At 47.8% G+C, this 19,125-nt stretch overlaps 1 protein-coding gene across 2 annotated transcripts in view; it reads right to left on the reverse strand.

The window, feature by feature from the left end:
* Positions 1-19,125, reverse strand: part of LOC147097596 (sterile alpha motif domain-containing protein 1-like) — a 161,934-nt gene that overhangs the window by 26,191 nt on the left and 116,618 nt on the right. The window contains exon 5 of one of the 2 annotated variants that reach the window (XM_085971561.1): positions 3,734-3,883. The exons of the other annotated variant lie outside the window; for it this stretch is intronic. Coding sequence (XP_085827687.1) covers positions 3,734-3,883 — 150 coding nt within the window. The remainder of the gene's footprint in view (positions 1-3,733; positions 3,884-19,125) is intronic. 2 annotated transcript variants of the gene reach the window in all.

Raw genomic sequence — 19,125 nt, forward strand, 5'->3', positions numbered from 1 at the left:
CAAGTCAGCAGACACAATAGGTAAGCCACCACAGGCTTCCATAATCAAATTCTGGCCTTCACTGCAGGGATAAGTCAGAACAAAGAGGATGTCAAAAAGTCAGGAGGAAAATAAGTGAGGCAAGGCAGCAAATTGTCAAAGGGAACTAGCAGCTGGCGTGGATTCATTGCCAAGAAAAGTGGATAGGCATGTGTGTCAGAAAGATAAAAGCCTACAGGCCAGTAAGTTGGCAAGTTAGACTCTTGTCAAACATCACACCAAGAATAGACAGACACTGCAGTGAGAAGCAGGCACACCCATCTCACTGATATCTGTAAGTAAATGCCTGTTTTTTTAAAAGCATTATTAAAACACTCCTTACAGGCAGCGCTTTCGGGTTATGATTAACTTTCCCTCTAAGCTGCTCGGCGCGGGATCAATGTTAAGTTTCGCGCTCGAAACTGTGAAGGGGCCACACATCCAAAAAAAATTTGGGGGAACATTGATTATGAGTATTGTATATAGCAATAATTTAGATGGGGGGGGGGATTCTGTGATTATTAATCTATTTGAATAGGGGTCCTTCAAACAAAAAAGTTTGAGAACCACTGATCTAGGCTGACATCCAGTGCAGTACTGAGGAAGTGCTTCACTGTCGGAGGTGCCGTCTTTCGGATGAGATGTTAAACCGAGGCCCCGTCTGCTCTCTCAGGTGGACGTAAAAGATCCCATGGCACTATTTGAAGAAGAGCAGGGGAGTTATCCCCGGTGTCCTGGGGCCAATATTTATCCCTTAAACAACATCACTAAAACAGATGATCTGGTCATTATCACCTTGCTGTTTGTGGGAGCTTGCTGTGCACAAATTGGCTGCCGCGTTTCCTACATTACAACAGTGACTACATTTCAAAAAAGTACTTAATTGGCTGTAAAAGCATTATTAAAACACTCTTTATATAGTATTATAATTTAGATGGGGGGGGGGCCGTGATTACTAATTGAAAGGGGTCCTTCAACCAAAAAAGTTTGCGAACCAGAGCTAACAGCCCTATTTGTCTCAAGGATAGTGCACGAGTAACCTTTGGCCGAGGAAAGTAAGTGGGATGCTCCTGCTGCCTGCGTGTGAAACTTGTTGAGATCTACACTTACAAAAATGCAGTTATTCAGATATTTCAAGACGTCGCATTTGCCAAATTAATTCATGAATGCAGTGTTTGTTCAGTTCATCCAAACGCCTGACTCCAGAAGAACTAAGGCATCAAATGCAGTTTTCTGAAACAATACCGGGACTCTGGCTGCACCCGATGACGGATTGGCCAGAAGGCTCACTTTTCACTTGTTGCTCGAGGAAGCAGAGTCTTGCGGTTATATAGGGCCTTATCGGTGCCTCAGGGTTTCCCACAGCACTTCGCATCCAACAAATTACTTTCAGTGGGCGGTCACTGCCGTTATGCAAGCAAAGATCCCGCAAACATCAATGAGATGATTTGGACAGGTTGGGTGATTGGGCAGAAGCATGGCAGATGCAGTATAATGTGGATAAATGTGAGGTTATCCACTTTGGTGGCAAAAACAGGAAGACAGATTATTATCTGAACGGCATTAGATTGGGAAAAGGGGAAGTGCAACGAGACCTGGGTGTCCTTGTGCACCAGTCGCTGAAGGTAAGCATGCAGGTGCAGCAGGCGGTTAAGAAGGCAAATGGTATGTTGGCCTTCATAGCGAGAGGATTCGAGTACAGGAACAAGGGCCTTGCAGTTGTACAGGGCCTTGGTGAGACCACACCTTGAGTATTGTGTGCAGTTTTGGTCGCCTTATCTGAGGAAGGATGTTCTTGCCATGGAGGGAGTGCAGCGGAGATTCACCAGACTGATACCTGGGATGGCAGGAATGACGTATGAGGAGAGATTGGGTCGATTGGGCTTATACTCGCTGGAGTTTAGAAGAATGAGAGCGGATCTCATTGAAACTTATAAAATTCTAACAGGACTAGACAGACTAGGTGCAGGAAGGATGTTCCCGATGGCGGGGGAGTCCAGAACCAGGGGTCACAGTCTAAGGATAAGGGGTAAGCTATTTAGGACAGAGATGAGGAGGAATTTCTTCATCCAGAGAGTGGTGAACCTGTGGAATTCTCTACCACAGAAGACAGTTGAGGCCAATTCATTAAATATATTCAAGAAGGAGTTAGATATATTTCTTAAGGCTAAAGGGATCAAGGGATATGGGGAGAAAGCAGGGACAGGGTACTGAGTTTGGATGATCAGCCATGATCTCATTGAATGGCGGAGCAGGCTCGAGGGGCCGAATGGCCTACTCCTGCTCCTATCTTCTGTTTCTATGAGTGACCAATGACTCTGGGTCTTTTGGTGGCAGTGACTGAGGGAGCAATGTTGGTCAGGCCAACAGGAAAACTCCCTGCTCTTTGAATAGTGCCATTAGAAATATTTTATATCCAGCTAAATAGACACACCAGGCTCGGTTTAACAGCTCACCCAAAAGATTTCACCGCCGATAACGTAGCACTCCCTCCGTATTGTACTGAAGTGTCAACCTGGATTGCGTGCTCCCTCATGTTGCTTATAGTATATCAGAGGATAGGCTGTTTTATAGTGAAAGCAACATTGTGCTTTGCAAGGTGGCGTAAGAAAACTACTAGGCACTTGGTTTAAGCGTTAAAGCTTTAATCAACTGTTTTACAACATGGAGGTCTAGTTGTGTCCTTCACTAGTTCCTCTTAAGAATGTCCTGTGCAAGCTGGGCCAGTGCCCGAGTATTTATACTCTCCCTGGACAGTGCCACCCGTAGGCCGCTCAGTATTATTTCATAAGTCTTTCTTTCATGAATGATTGATTCATGTCACAAGGCATAATGCATTATTCTGCTGCTAAGGTGAACCAGAGACTTGAGCACAAAAATCTAGGCTGACACTCTACTGCAGTACTGTCGGAGGTGCCGCCTTTCGGATGAGACGGTAAACCGAGGCCCTGTCTGCTCTTTCGAGTGTAGGTAAAAGATCCCATGGCACTATTTCGAAGAAGAGCAGGGGAGTTCTCCCCGGTGTCCTGGCTAATATTTATCCTTCAAAACAGATTATCTGGTCATTATCACATTGCTGTTTGTTGGGGCTTGCTGTGCGCAAATTGGCTGCCGCGTTTCCTACATTACAACAGTGATTATGCTTCAAAAGTACTTAATTGGCTGTAAAGCGCTTTGGGACGTCCTGAGGTTGTGAAAGGCGCTGTATAAATGCAAGTCTTTTTTTTGTAGCGTTACACTGCGATATTATGTCTGATCCAGTGAACAGATGATTGAAAGTAGGATTGCTGTTAATCTTTGAGTCATGTAACTCTACAAGGGCTGATTAGTGAGAATGTGCAGCTTCTAATTTGTAGGCGACAAGGTTTAATTTCAGGAAATGCTTTCAAACCCAAAACTGTAATAATGCAGCGCAGTGGGAAAATCAGTTTCGCTCTGATTACTGGAATTAACACTTCAGGAGAATGCCCTGGAACTTCTTCCTCTCGTGCCAATCAACCGCGGATTCCATCTATAGTACAAAAAAGTTGAACATGTAAACCTGAGTTGATCCTTGGGGCAAGACGGCTTTTGTTTGCCTTTTATAGCGACCGTACCCACTGCGGGTGTACATTTTAAAACCCTAGGCACGTTGCCCGTGTGCATTATTCTTATGCATTATTGGTGGGCGAAGGCCATCACTACAAGAGTGAACTCATCAAATTTTATAACCTACCCGAGTCTCTGGGGTCAGAGCTCAACCCTGCTGCTGTCTCTACCGCTTCACGTTTTGGGCTTGGACTGGCTGAAGGGAGCTGGCCTAGCAGCATAGTGTCCAAGGAGGCGTCTGCGTTTCTGGGGTTACAGTCTTTGGGCAGCGGAGTATCTGCACAGAAAAATACATCACACATCAGTCAGCATGTTCGTGAAAGTCAAGAGTCCTATCGCCCAAGAAGCAACTCCGACTTTTCGCCGTCGTGAGCAGACAAAACAAGCAGCAGTGACAGGATAGGTTTGGAACACAAGATAAATGGATTAGACACAGGCGACTGATCACAGGAGAGAAAAGAGGAGAACAGTGTGGGTGTTTACACTTACCCTTTACAATGTAGCTTCAATATTGACATTACAACAAAGAGAAAAAGAAGCAAAGATGGGAACTGTAAAGAGCATTTCTGCTCGTCTTCCATGACGTCAGGACATCCCAAAGCGCTACACCGCCAGTGAAGTCATTTTTGAAGCGTAGTCACTGTTGTAATGTAGCAAAATGCGGCAGCCAAATTGCGCACAGCAAGCTCCCACAAACAGCAATGTGATAATGAACTGAAAATCTGTTTTTTTTTATTGGTGTTGATTGAGGGATAAATATTGGCCCAGTACACTGGGGGTAACTCCCCTGCTCTTCTTCGAAATGGTGCCATGCGATCTTTTATTGCCCATCCCTAGTTGCCCTTGAGAAGGCGGTGGTGACAACTGAATGTCTTGCTAGACTATTTCAGAGGGCAGTTAAGAGTCAACTGCATTGCTATGGGTCTACAGTCACATATAGGCCAGACCGGGTAAGGGCGGCAGATTTCCTTCCTTAAAGGGACATTACTGAGCCAGTTGGGTTTTCACGACAATCTGACAGCTTCATGGTCACTTTTACTGATCCCAAGCTTTTTATTTCACACTTATGATACTCCACTGACTTAGTTCTATAGAGCTCAGCATTCTGCGTGCTTTGTTGATTCTGGCTCTGCGATGACTGGACATGGCAGATACTTCTAGCTCTCATTTAGTCTCCCCCTGCCCCAACTGTTCACCGAGGACGGACAGTTACCAGCACAGAGTGATACACTGTGGGGGTAGATTTGTGGGTTTCGGGCAGCCGGCAGCAGAACGCTCCAATCCCCCACCCACCCGGGGTGGGGCTCGAGAGGGTAGACGTAAAGAAGGTGTTTCCACTTGTGGGGGAAACTAGGGGCCATAATCAATGTTCCCTTTAATTTTTTTCGGGTGCGCCGCCCCTTTAAGAGGCTGCGCGGTCCATTCAAAATACCGCGGATGCGCGGTTTTTCCCCATTGAAAAGTCTGTGAGCTGGCTGTGCGGGAGGCCCAGCGCTGCACGGCCACGTGGCTGCACAACTTAAAGGGAACATTGGCCATAATTATAAGATAGTTGCTAAAAAAATCCAATAAGGAATTCAGGGTAAACTTCTGGTGGTTAGAATGTGGAACTCGCTACCACAGGGAGTGGTTGAGGCGAATAGCAGAGATGCATTTAAGGGGAGGCTAGATAAACACATGAGGGAGAAAGGAATCGAGGGTCATGCTGATAGGGTGAGATGAAGAGGGGTGGGAGGAGGCTCGCGTGGAACATCGGCACCGGCACGGACCAGTTAGGCTGATTGGCTTGAACGATAGCCAAATACTGCAGATGCTGGAAATCCGAAATAACAACAGAAAATGCTGGAAAAACTCAGCAGGCCAGGCAACATCCGTGGAGAGAAATTAGAGTCGACGTTTCGGGTCGAAACCCTTTTTCAAAACTGGAAAGGAAATGAAATAGATCGAAGGCAGGGCTGCGATAGAACAAAAGAAGTAAAAGAGACATTAAGAGGTATTCAAAACCAGACGAGATGGTGATAGGACAGTGGAGACAAAAGAGGGCTGAGATTAGGTGTGAAGTGTACTGGCAGGATGAGAGACAGCTGCCATGTGGGAGAGAGAAAAAAAAGGAAAGGTTGGGGGGGGGGGGGGGGGGGGGAGACCCAAAACAAAGGGGTGGAAAAAAAAATAAGTAAAAATGTAATAGGGGCCGAGGTTATGATCTGAAATTGTTGAACTCGATATTGAGTCCGGAAAGCTGCAAAGTGCCTAATCGGAAGATGAGGTGCTGTTCCTCGAGTTTACGGTGAGCTTCCGTGGAACAATGCAAGAGGCCGAGTACAGTGAGGTCCGAGTGGGAATGGAGCTGTGAATTAAAATGACAGGTGACCGGAAGCTCGGGGTCACCCTTACAGACTGAACGGAGGTGTTCCGCAAAGCGGTCACCCAATCTGCGTTTGGTCTCCCCAATGTAGAGGAGACTGCATCGTGAGCAGCGAATACAGTATACTAGATTGCAAGAAGTACCAGTAAATCGCTGTTTCACCTGGAAGGGGTGTTTGGGGCCCTGGACAGTGGGAAGGGGGGAGGTATAGGGGCAGGTGTTACATCTCCTGCGCTTGCACGGGAAGGTGCCAGGTGAAGGGGAAGGGTTGTTGGGGGTGATAGAGGAGTGGACTAGGGTGTCTGTGCTCTACACTCTGATTGGCTTGTTTCTGTGCTCTACACTCGATGGCATGGGTTAAACGAAGAATAAAGCTCTCGTTACTGTGTTCTCTCAACATACCGCCACGACTGACACCAGCCTTCCTTACAGCCTGCATGAGATTGAAAACCTAAGTGCCAATTAGCATCAAAACATGTCACGGGAGGGGTGGGGGGGAGAGGAAAGAGAATTTCATCCAAATGGTGTGTGTCAGAATCTGAATGCAGCCCCACAGATGAGAGGAAGGTACACCAATCCCCTTTTGACACCCAGTTCCCCTGCAGTTTTTTTCATAAGAAGTAGGAGCAGGAGTCGGCCATTCGGCCCCTCGAGCCTGCTCCGCCATTCAATGAGATCATGGCTGAGCTGATCTTGGCCTCAACTCCACTTCCCTGCCCGCTCCCCATAACCCTCGACTCCCTTATCGTTCAAAAATCTGTCTATCTCCACCTTAAATATATTCACTGACTCCGCCTCCACAGCTCTCTGGGGTAGAGAATTCCAAAGATTCACGACCCTCTGAGAGAAGAAATTCCTCCTCATCTCTGTTTTAAATGGGCGACTCCTTATCCTGAGACTGTGCCCCCTAGTTCTAGATTCCCCCACGAGGGGAAACATCCTCTCTGCATCTACCCTGTCGGGCCCCTTCAGAATCTTATACGTTTCAATAAGATCCCCTCTCATTCTTCTAAACTCCAATGAGTATAGGCCCAACCTGCTCAACCTTTCTTCATAAGACAGTATCTTCATCTCAGGAATCTACCTCGTGAACCTTCTCTGAACTGCCTCCAATGCAAGTATATCCTTCCTTAAATAAGGAGACCAAAACTGTACGTAGTACTCCAGGTGTGGTCTCACCAACGCCCTGTACAGTTGTAGCAAGACTTCGCTACTTTTATACTCCACCCCCCTCGCAATAAAGACCAACACTCCATTTGCCTTCCTAATTACTTGCTGTACCTGCATGCTAACTTTTTGTGTTTCATGTACAAGGACCCCCAGATCCCTCTGTACTGCCGCATTTTGAATTCTCTCTCCATTTAATTTCAAATGATCCCAACCACAAAAAAATGGTGGAGTTCATGACAGCAAATTGTTTGAACATAAAATATAGGAACAGGAGTAGGACATTCAGCCCTTCGAGCCTGCTCCGCCATTCAGTAAGATCATGGCTGATCGTTGACCTCAACTCCACTTTCCTGCCCGACCTCCATATCCCTCGGTTCCCTTAGTATCCAAAAATCTATTGATCTCTGTCTTGAATATATTCAACGACTGAGCAACCACAGACCCCTGGGGGTAGAGAATTCCAAAGATTCACCACCCTCTGAATGAAGAAATTTCTCCTCATCTCAGTCCTAAATGGCCGACCCCTTATTCTGAGACTGTGACCCCTGGTTCTAGATGTTTGATGAGGGGGAGCGGGGGAGGGAAAGGACTTCAAGGGTAAGGAGTGTCGTGCGAAGTGTCCTTTGAAATGTTCTTTGTTGTTTAATGGCAATCCCCCATAGCATGTGTGGGGCAAGCTCTTCAAAGTGCAGTCAGGTCCTTTGATGCGCCATGTGGCTAGAGCGCTCCTAGTTCAGATGTGACATTTCAGTCCGTCCAACCCCGATCCTAATCCCAATCCTCGATCTCCAAAGACAGGCATCTGAACCCGGGATCCTTTGGTGCAGGATAGAATCCAGAGCATATTACTGCAACCCAGCTTCTGACAAAAAAACCTGGGATTTATATATCGCCTCAGGTCGTCCCAAAGCGCTTTACAGCCAATGAAGTACTTTTGAAGTGTAGTCATTGTTGTAAAGTACATGGAAGCTGTGCCTTTGGGACCCAACGAATTCCAGAAATTTTCACTAAAGCACCGGATACCATAACTCACGAGTCCCTGAGGCCTGCGTGAACTGACACCACTAGGTCCCCTTCACAGGTTTGCTTTCTTTAGAAGTTATTTTCTCAACAAGGACTCTATCTGCCAGGGGTCAGCGGGGGATTTTTTTGGACGCTGTTCTGTTTTGAAGGCCAGAGACCGCAGGGCTCTCAAGGGCTGGCATCCAGCAAGTCCTGGATCCAGTTCATGATGTAATATAACACATTACAACACAGGGATACAATCTCAAATAATTCCTTAAATAGCAGAGAGTCTGAACAGATGCTAAGTGGAATTTAAATCCAGACAATGACACTATTGCCCTTTTTCCATTAAAAATAGACAAAATGATGGGAAGGGCTATACAGATAGATCGCAATCTAACACAGGTACCTGGGTCAGAATTGTAATGGACATACTGCATAAATAATTAGGATGTTCCATGGCTCCTAATATTTGACGTGATGAAAAGGGAAACTAATAAGGATTATACTCCAATTTTCTGTGCATGTATTGATGCAAATTAGTTAGCCTTGGGGTCCCGTACAAAATATCAAACCCATGTTCCTAATAATCTCAAATTGAAGATATTAACAGATTTTAATATCCTGTTTTTATATATATGCATTTAAGGGGAAGCTAGAAAAGTAGATGAGGGAGAGTACATGCAGGTACAGCAAGCAATTAGGAAAGCAAATTGCATGTTGACCTTTATTGCAAGGGGGTTGGAGTATACAAGTAAGGAAGTCTTACTACAGGGCTTTGATGAGACCACACCTGGAGTACTGTGCACAGTTTTGGTCTCCTTATTTGAGAAAGGACGTATATGCCTTAGAGGTGGTGTAATGAAGGTTCACTAGATTGATTCCTGGGATGAGAGGGCTGTCCTATGATGAGAGATTGTGTAGAATGGGCCGATACTCTCTGGAGTTTAGAAGAATGAGAGGTGATCTCATTGAAACATACAAGATTCTGAAGGGGATTGACAGGGTAGATGCTGAGAGGTTGTTTCCCCCTCGCTGGAGAGTCTAGAACCAGGGGTCACAGTCTCAGGATAAGGGGTCGGCTGTTTAAGACTGAGATGAGGAGGAATTTCTTCACTCAGAGGGCTGTGAATCTTTGGACTTCTCTACCCCAGAGGGCTGTGGAGGCTGAACCATTGAGTATATTCAAGGCTGAGATCGATAGATTTTTGGACTTAAGAGGAATCAAGGGATATGGAGATCGGGCGGGAAAGTGGAGTTGAAGTCAAAGATCAGCCATGATTTTATTGAATGGCGGAGCAGGCTCGAGGGGCCGTATGGCCTACTCCTGATCCTATTTCTTATGTTGTTTCAGAAAAGAATAGAAGGAAATGCTGATAGGTTGAGTTGAAGTAAGGTGGGAGGAGGCTCGAGTGGAGCATAAACACCGGCATAGACCTATTGGGCCGAATGGCCTGTTTCTGAGCTGTAAATACTATGCAATCAATGTAAGATTTATCTGCCAACGAGAGCCCTTTCCAAACCTCCTGGCCCACAAAATTCAATCAAGTCCATCCAGGGAGGGAAGAAATATAACAGCGGATTGAACTGAATTGCCCAGACTTCGTGGGTTGGATTGACGGGGCTGGATTACAGAAAACCTGCTGTGATGCTAAAGAATATCCAGCAACTTACTGAATACCAGTAATATGGTCCCCAGCCTCTTGTCAGATAGCTGGATTCTACCACTCTCCACTGCATCAATAAAATGTGCAGTAGCGGCTTCAGATTGCGCATAATCAATACAAATGAATGTCCTGACTGTCCCAAGATCCACTCCGACATGCATCTGATTCACACAGAGCCCTCATTAATCGCTCTGAGGAGAACGATCAGTGTCAAAACTACAAGACTTTATTGCAACTACTGGGGGTTGAGCCAAAGAAATTCAGCCGAGGTGCTCGCGACAATAAAGAACGTGAGCCGTGGAGCCAGGACGGGTAGGTGCATCCTGCGGTCACATAGCAGCCGTTGATTAGGTTCAAATCCCCTGACCGATCTCCCACTTCCTGGCTCAGGAGATTGATGTCACTGGGGGCATCCTAACCAACTCAGCAAAAGACCAGGAATTTAATGCGAGACCTTCAGGTCTGTATGACATGATATTACACCAAGTGCTGCTGTTCCACGCTAGGTCACTGGGAGAACTGAATTTTTTTCTCTTCCAGGCTGTAAGAAAGACCTTAACTATGGCACAAAAGAAATAAAGACTTGCATTTATATAGCGCCTTTCATGACCTTAGGATGTCCCAAAGCACTTTACAGCCATTTACTTAATTATTTTTTGAAGTGCAGTCACTGTTGTAATGTAGGAAATGCAACAGCCAATTTGCGCACAGCAAGCTCCCACAAACAGTAATGTGATAATAACCAGATAATCTGTTTCAGTGATGTTGGTTGAGGGATAAATATTGGCCCCAGGACACTGGGGAAAAATCTCCTGCTCTTGTTCGGAATAGTGCCATAGGATCTTTAACATCCACCCGAGAGAGCAGATGCGGCCTCGGTTTAACGTCTCATCTGAAAGATAGCAGGCACCTCTGACAGTGCAGCACTCCCTCAGTACCGCACTGGAGGGTCAGCCCAGATTTGTGCTCAAGTCTTCCGACTCAGAGACAAGAGTGCTGTCCACTGAGCCAGGTGTCCTGGCCAATATTTATCCCTCAACCAACATCTCTAAAAAACAGATAATCTGGTCATTATCACATTGCTGCTTGTGGGAGCTTGCTGTGCGCAAACTGGCTGCCGCGTTTCCTACATTACAACAAGGACTACACTTCTAAAAAAGAAAGTACTTCATTGGCTGTAAAGTGTTTTGGAACATCTTGAGGTCGTGAAAGGTGCTTTAGAAATGCAAGTCTTTCTTCTTTAGGTCCAACTATAACCATTCAATGTATATTCCATGGATGTAATGCATGTCCTTGTGGTGCATCTAATGCAACTTCAAGGAATGAGCCACCTTAACCCCGCCCACCAGCGCCGCTGTAACCCCGCCCACTCCAGAGCCGCTGTAATCCCGCCCACTCCAGAGCCGCTTTAACCCCGCCCACTCCAGAGCCGCTTTAACCCCGCCCACTCCAGAGCCGCTGTAACCCCGCCCACTCCTGAGCCGTTTTAACCCCGCCCACTCCTGAGCCGCTTTAACCCCGCCCACTCCTGAGCCGCTTTAACCCCGCCCACTCCTGAGCCGCTGTAACCCCGCCCACTCCAGAGCCGCTGTAACCCCGCCCACTCCTGAGCCGCTTTAACCCCGCCCACTCCTGAGCCGCTTTAACCCCGCCCACTCCTGAACCGCTGTAACCCCGCCCACTCCTGAGCCGCTGTAACCCCGCCCACTCGAGCCGCTGTAACCCCGCCCACTCTAGAGCCGCTGTAACCCCGCCCACCCCTGAGCCCCGCCCACTTTGCTGACACCTTAGCCCCGCCCTCTTCCCCACCCCCCAGGCGGTGACAGCAGGCCCCGCCCCATTGGACGCGCAGAGCGCCCTGATTGGCCGGCCGAGCGGTCACTCAGCCCGCCTATGGGCCATCACGCCGGCCGGGTGGAGGCTGAGCGGCGATCAACCCAGGCGTGGCTGCTGGAGGGAGGGAGGGAGGGGGGGGAAACGCCCAGTGCCATGCCGCGGAAACGGCTGCACGCCGACACCCCCCCCTGCGCCCTTGTGTTTTTTTTTACCTCAGTGGCGCCGGCGAGCCGCCACCGGAGCCCGGGCCGCCGCCGCCGCCGCCCCGCTCGCAAACGGCCCCTGTCCGACCCGCCGCCCGGCGTGCAGTGCGGCGCGCGCCATTTGCGCATGCGTGGCGAGGATTAAAAAAAACGCGCGCGCGGTTTCCCTCCGTCGACGCGATTGCGTCGGCGCCGGCCTACGTCACGCCGCAGGGACGCACGCAGAAGGCGGGGCCGGACAGTGAAGGGCGAGAGCAGCGCCCCTAGAGGCGGGGGCTGGCATTGCAGCCTCACACTGAGGGAGGGAGATGAAGATCCCACTGAGACCTAAAGAATTATGTTAGTCTTCATGAAAATGTTGACACCAATTTTCCCCACCCGTGGCAATGACCGCAGGCAGCACACCGCTCGTGACTGCCCCTGTGTGCCTCTGCGCTGGTACATTTTTTTTCAGGGCCACAAGAAAGAAAAAAAAGACTCGAGGGGCAGAATGGCCTCCTCCTGTTCCTACCTTCTATATTCACGACCACCGGACGTCCCAAAGCACTTTACAGCCAATGAAGTGCTTTATTGAAGTGTAGTCACTGTTGTAATGTGGGAAACGCTGCAGCCAATTTTCACACAGCAAGCTCCCACAAACTGCAATGTGATAATGACCCAGATAATCTGTTTTAGTGATGATGATAGAGGGATAAATATTGGCCAGGATACTCCCCTGCTCTTCTTCAAAATAATGCCACGGGATCTTTTACTTCCACCTGAGAGAGCAGGCGGGGCCTCGGTTTAACGTCTCAGCTGAAAGACGGCACCTCCGACAGTGCAGCGCTCCCTCAGCACTGCACTGGAGTGTCAGCCTAGATTATGTGCTCTCTGCAGTGGGACTTGAACCCACAACCTTACATAGGATTAATCCAAAAGCAAAATACTGCGGATGCTGGAAATCTGAAATCAAACAGAAAATGCTGGAAATACTCAGCAAGACAGGCAGCATCTTTGGAGAGAGAAACAGAGTTAACATTTCAGGTCAAAAATAACAACAGAAAATGCTGGAAAAACTCAGCAAGTCAGGCAACAGCCGTGGAGAGAAATTTGAGTTGACGTTTCGGGTTTGACCCTTCTTCAAAACTGGAGAGAAAAGGAACTAGATCGAAGGCAGGGCTGCGATCGGACAAAAGAATAAAAGAACCAAAAGAAGTAAAAGAGATTAGAAGCTAGACGAGATGGTAATAGGCTGTGATTAGGTGTAAAGTGTACTGGCAGGGCAAAAGATAGCTGCCAGGTGTGAGAGAGAAACAAAAGGAAAGGGGGGGGGGGAAAAGGAAAGGAGTGCAACAATATAAGTGAAAATGAAATAGGGGCCGAGGTTATGATCTGAAATTGTTGAACTCGATATTGAGACCGGAAGGCTGCAGACTGCCTAATCGGAAGATGAGGTGCTGTTCCTCGAGTTTACGTTGAGCTTCCGTGGAACAGTACAAGAGGCCAAGGACGGTGAGGTCCGAGTGGGAATGGAGCGGTGAATTGAAATGACAGGCGACCGGAAGCTCGGGGTCACCCTTACGGACTGAACGGAGGTGTTCCGCAAAGCGGTCACCCAATCTGCGTTTGGTCTCCCCAATGTAGAGGAGACCGCATCGTGAGCAGCGAATACAGTATACTAGATTGCGAGAAGTACAAGTAAATCGCTGTTTCACCTGGAAGGGGTGTTTGGGGCCCTGGACAGTGGGGAGGGGGGAGGTATAGGGGCAGGTGTTACATCTCCTCCGCTTGCACGGGAAGGTGCCAGGCGAAGGGGAAGGGCTGTTTGGGGTGATAGAGGAGTGGACTAGGGTGTCTCGGAGAGAGTGGTCCCTGCGGAATGCTGAAAGGGGAGGGGAGGGGAAGATACGTTTGGTGGTGGGATCACTTTGGAGGTAGCGGAAATGCCGGAGGATGATCCGTTGAATGTGGAGGCTGGTGGGGTGAAAGGTGAGGACAAGGGGAACCCTATCGTGGTTCCGGGAGGGAGGGGCAGGGGTGAGGGCAGAGGTGCGGGAGATAGAACTGACACGGTCGAGGGCGGTGTCAACCACGGTAGAGGGGAATCCTCGGTTGCGGAAAAAGGAAGACATGTCTGAAGCACTGGTGTGGAAGGTGGCATCGTCGGAGCAGATACGGCGGAGGCGGAGAAACTGGGAGAATGGAATAGAGTCCTTACAGGAAGCGGGGTGGGAGGAAGTGTAGTCCAGGTAGCTGTGGGAGTCAGTGGGCTTGTAGTAAATATTGGTCGATAACCTATCCCCAGAGATGGAGACGGAGAAGTCGAGGAAGGGAAGAGTCAGAGATGGACCATGTGAAGGTGAGGGAAGGGTGGAAATTGGAGGCAAAGTGAATGAAATTGTCAAGTTCGGGGCGAGAGCAGGAAACGGCACCGATACAGTCATCAATGTATCGGAAAAAGAGGTGAGGGAGGGGACCCAAGTAGGACTGGAACAAAGATTGTTCCACATAGCCCACGAAAAGGCAGGCATAGCTAGGACCCATGCGGGTACCCATGGCAACACCTTTGATTTGGAGGAAATGAGTGGAGTTAAAGGAGAAGTTGTTCAATGTGAGAACAAGTTCAGCCAAGCGGAGGAGGGTGGTGGTGGATGGGGACTGGACGAGCCTCTGTTCAAGGAAGAAGCGGAGTGCCCTCAGGCCATCCGGGTGGGGGATGGAGGTGTAGAGGGATTGTACGTCCATGGTGAAAAGGAAGCGGTTGGGGCCAGGAAACTGGAAACTGTTAAAGTGGCGGAGGGCGTCCGAAGAGTCGCGGATGTAGGTGGGAAGAGACTGGACAAGGGGAGAAAAGATAGAGTCAAGATAGGAAGAGATAAGTTCCGTGGGGCAAGAACAGGCTGAAACGATGGGTCTACCAGGGCAGTCCTGTTTGTGGATCTTGGGAAGGAGGTAGAAGCGGGCTGTGCGGGGTTGGGGAACTATGAGGTTGGTGGCAGCGGGGGGAAGATCTCCAGAGGAGATGAGGTCAGTGACAGTCTTGGAAACGGTGGTTTGATGTTCGGTAGTGGGGTCATGGTCCAGGCTCCTACCTCCACCTGGACCATGACCGCAGGGACCGCTCTCTCCGAGACACCCTAGTCCACTCCTCTATCACCCCAAACAGCCCTTCCCCTTCGCCTGGCACCTTCCCGTGCAAGCGGAGGAGATGTAACACCTGCCCCTATACCTCCCCCCTCCCCACTGTCCAGGGCCCCAAACACCCCTTCCAGGTGAAACAGCGATTTACTTGTACTTCTCGCAATCTAGTATACTGTATTCGCTGCTCACGATGCGGTCTCCTCTACATTGGGGAGACCAAACGCAGATTGGGTGACAGCTTTGCGGAACACCTCCGTTCAGTCCGTAAGGGTGACCCCGAGCTTCCGGTCGCCTGTCATTTCAATTCACCGCTCCATTCCCACTCGGACCTCACCGTCCTTGGCCTCTTGTACTGTTCCACGGAAGCTCAACGTAAACTCGAGGAACAGCACCTCATCTTCCGATTAGGCACTCTGCAGCCTTCCGGTCTCAATATCGAGTTCAACAATTTCAGATCATAACCTCGGCCTCTATTTCATTTTCACTTATATTGTTGCACTCCTTTCCTTTCCCCCCCCCTTTCCTTTTGTTTCTCTCTCACACCTGGCAGCTATCTTTTGCCCTGCCAGTACACTTTACACCTAATCACAGCCTATTACCATCTCGTCTAGCTTCTAATCTCTTTTACTTCTTTTGGTTCTTTTATTCTTTTGTCCGATCGCAGCCCTGCCTTCGATCTAGTTCCTTTTCTCTCCAGTTTTGAAGAAGGGTCAAACCCGAAACGTCAACTCAAATTTCTCTCCACGGCTGTTGCCTGACTTGCTGAGTTTTTCCAGCATTTTCTGTTGTTATTTCGGATTTCCAACATCTGCAGTATTTTGCTATCGTAACATTTCAGGTCGATGACCCTTCGTCAGAACTGGCTTATTTTTTTTTTCAGAGAGGTTAAGGGGCCTGAGGGAGGGGTCCAGGTAGAACGAGAATTCTGAAAACGGGAGAAAGTGTCAGCCGTGCGGGGGGAAGACTCCTGGCCAAAGAAGTGGGCACGGAGACGAAGGCGGCAGAAAAACAGCTCAGCGTCATGCCAAGCTTGAAATTCATTGTGATGGGGGATGAAGCTCAGGCCTTTGCTAAGGACTGATCGTTCGGGGTCAGAGAGGGGAAGGTCAGAGGGGATAGTGAAAACACGGCAGGGGGTGAGATTGGAAGAAGGGATGGGGTCAGAGGAAAGTGAAGGGGAAGAAGATTCCGCAAGGGTGTTGGTGTCTGTGAGTGGTGTTCTGACGAAGGGTCATCGACCTGAAATGTTAACTCTGTTTCTCTCTCCACAGATGCTGCCTGACCTACTGAGTATTTCCAGCATTTTCTGTTTTTATCTTACATAGGATTACATCGGATATACGGCACAGAAACAGGCCATTCGGCCCAACCAGTCCGTGCTAGCATTTATGCTCCACTCGAGCCTCCTCCCGTCTTTCCTCATCTAAATCTATCAGCATAACCCTCTATTCCCTTCTCCCTCATATACTTATCTAGCCTCCCCTTAAATGCATCGATACTATTCGCTTCAACCACTCCCTGTGGTAGCGAGTTCCACATTCTCACCACTCTCTGGGTAAAGAAGTTTCTTCTGAATTCCCTATTGGATTTCTTGGTGACTATCTTATATTGATGGCCTCTAGTTTTGCTCTTCCCCGCAAGTGGAAACTCTCTCTGTATCTACTTTACCAAAACCTTTCACAATTTTAAAGGCCTCTATTAGGTCACCCCTCAGCCTTTTTTTTTCAAGCGAAAAGAGACCCAGCCTGTTCACCCTTTCCTGATATGTATACGCTCGCATTTCTGGTATCATCCTTGTAAATCTTCTCTGCACCCTCTCCAGTGCCTCTATATCCTTTTTATAATACGGTGACCAGAACTGTGCACAGTACTCCAAGTGTGGTCTACCCAAGGTTCGATACAAGTTTAGCATAACTTCCCTACTTTTCAATTCTATTCCTCTAGAAATAAACCCTAGTGCCTGGTTTGCTTTTTTTATGGCCTTGTTAACCTGTGTCCTTACTTTTAGTGATTTGTATATCCGAGATCTCTTTGCTCCTCTACCCCACCTGGACTCGCACCCACCAAGTAATAAGTGACCTCCCTATTCTTACTACCAAAATGTAATAGCTCACATTCATCTGTGTTGAATTTCATTTGCCAATTATATGCCCATTCTGTAAGTTTATTAATGTCGTCTTGTAATTTGTTGCAGTCCTCCTCAGTATTAACTATACCCCCAATTTGGTGTCATCCGCAAATTTAGAAATTGTGTTTTTGATTCCAAAGTCTAAATCGTTAATATAAATTGTGAACAACATTGGTCCCAGCACTGATCTTTGTGGAACACCACTACCCACCTTCTGCCACTCTGACTAGCTAACCTTTACCCCTACTTTCTGCCTTGAAGCCAGCTAGCGATCCATTCTGCTACTTGTCCCCTGACTCCACATGCTCTGACATTATTCATTAGTCTATTATGTGGTACCTTATCAAAGGCCTTTTGGAAAATCTAGATAAATTACATCTACTACATTACCCTTATCTATTAGCTCTGTTACCTCTTCAAAAAATTCAATGAGGTTGGTCAAGCAAGACTTTCCCTTTTGAAATCCATGCTGACTATTCATTATTATATTTTTGGCTTCCAGATGTTCTTCTATTTTCTCCTTTAATAGGGATTCCATTATTTTTCCTACCACCGATGTTAAGCTGACTGATCTATAATTCCCTGGACATGTTCTATCTCCCTTCTTAAATATCGGTATTACGTTAGCTATCTGCCAGTCCTCTGGCACTACACCTTTTTCTAATGAATTATTAAATATATGTAGTAATGCCTCTGCTATCTCTTCCCTAGATTCTTTTAAAATGCGCAGATATAATCCATCTTTTTCCTCTTTGAGTTTGATTAGATTATTTAATATCTTTTTATTTTAAATGCAGTTATTTCATTACTAATCTCATAATCCAATGTCATGTCCACCTGTTCTATCTCCCTGGTAAATACTGATGCAAAGTAATTATTTAATATTTCTGCCATCTCTCTATCACTGCCTGTGTTATTATCCTGTCCATCCCTTAGTATCCCTATTTCCATCCCGACCTTCCTTCCTTTTTGTATTGATGTGCCTGTAAAATATTTTACTATTTTGTTTTATGTTCCTTGATAATTTAATTTCATAGTTCTTCTTTGCCTTCCTAATTTTTTTTTTTACTTCTTTCCTAATCTCTTCATATTTTCCCTTCTCATGCTCTCCCCTGCTGTCCCTGTACTTAATGTATGCCTCTTTCCTTATCCTCAATTTTTCCCTTATGGTTTTACCGCACTTGCCTCAGCTCATCCGCTGCTGAAACCCTCATCCATGCCTTTGTTACCTCTAGACTTGACTATTCCAACGCACTCCTGGCCGGCCTCCCACATTCTACCCTATGGAAACTTGAGCTCATCCAAAACTCGGCTGCCCGTGTCCTAACTCGCACCAAGTCCCGTTCACCCATCACTCCTGTGCTCGCTGACCTACATTGGCTCCCGGTTAAGCAACGCCTCGATTTCAAAATTCTCATCCTTGTTTTCAAATCCCTCCATGGCCTCGCCCCTCCCTATCTCTGTAATCTCCTTCAGCCCCACAACCCCCCGAGATATCTGCGCTCCTCTAATTCTGCCCTCTTGAGCATCCCTGATTATAATCGCTCAACCATTGGTGGCCGTGCCCTCTGTTGCCTGGGCCCTAAGCTCTGGAATTCCCTCCCTAAACCTCTCTGCCTCTCTTTCCTCCTTTAAGACACTCCCTAAAACCTGCCTCTTTGACCAAGCTTTTGGTCACCTGCCCTAATTTCTGCTTATGTGGCTCGGTCAAATTTTTTTGTGTGTCTTATAACACTCCTGTGAAGCGCCTGGGGATGTTTTACTACATTAAAGGCGCGATATAAATACAAGTTGTTGTTATTCCTAGCCTTCTGACTCAGAGGCGAGAGTGCTACCCACTGATCCACAGCTGACACAAGAGGTTATTTAGCACCAAACAGGAGAGATCTTCATCCAGCATCCTGAGGCTCTCACCGTTGAGCCAGGCCATCCTCAAGGAGACCCGCACCCGATTTGGTGCCCATCCAACACAGCAAAAACTGGCCAGGCCAGAGCAGAGCTTGAGGAATAGTTGTTCCTGTGGAA

The sequence above is a fragment of the Somniosus microcephalus genome, chromosome 31 (assembly GCF_052327205.1).
Source record: "Somniosus microcephalus isolate GS21.2 chromosome 31, FLI_Smic_1.0, whole genome shotgun sequence".
Classification (NCBI taxonomy): domain Eukaryota; kingdom Metazoa; phylum Chordata; class Chondrichthyes; order Squaliformes; family Somniosidae; genus Somniosus; species Somniosus microcephalus.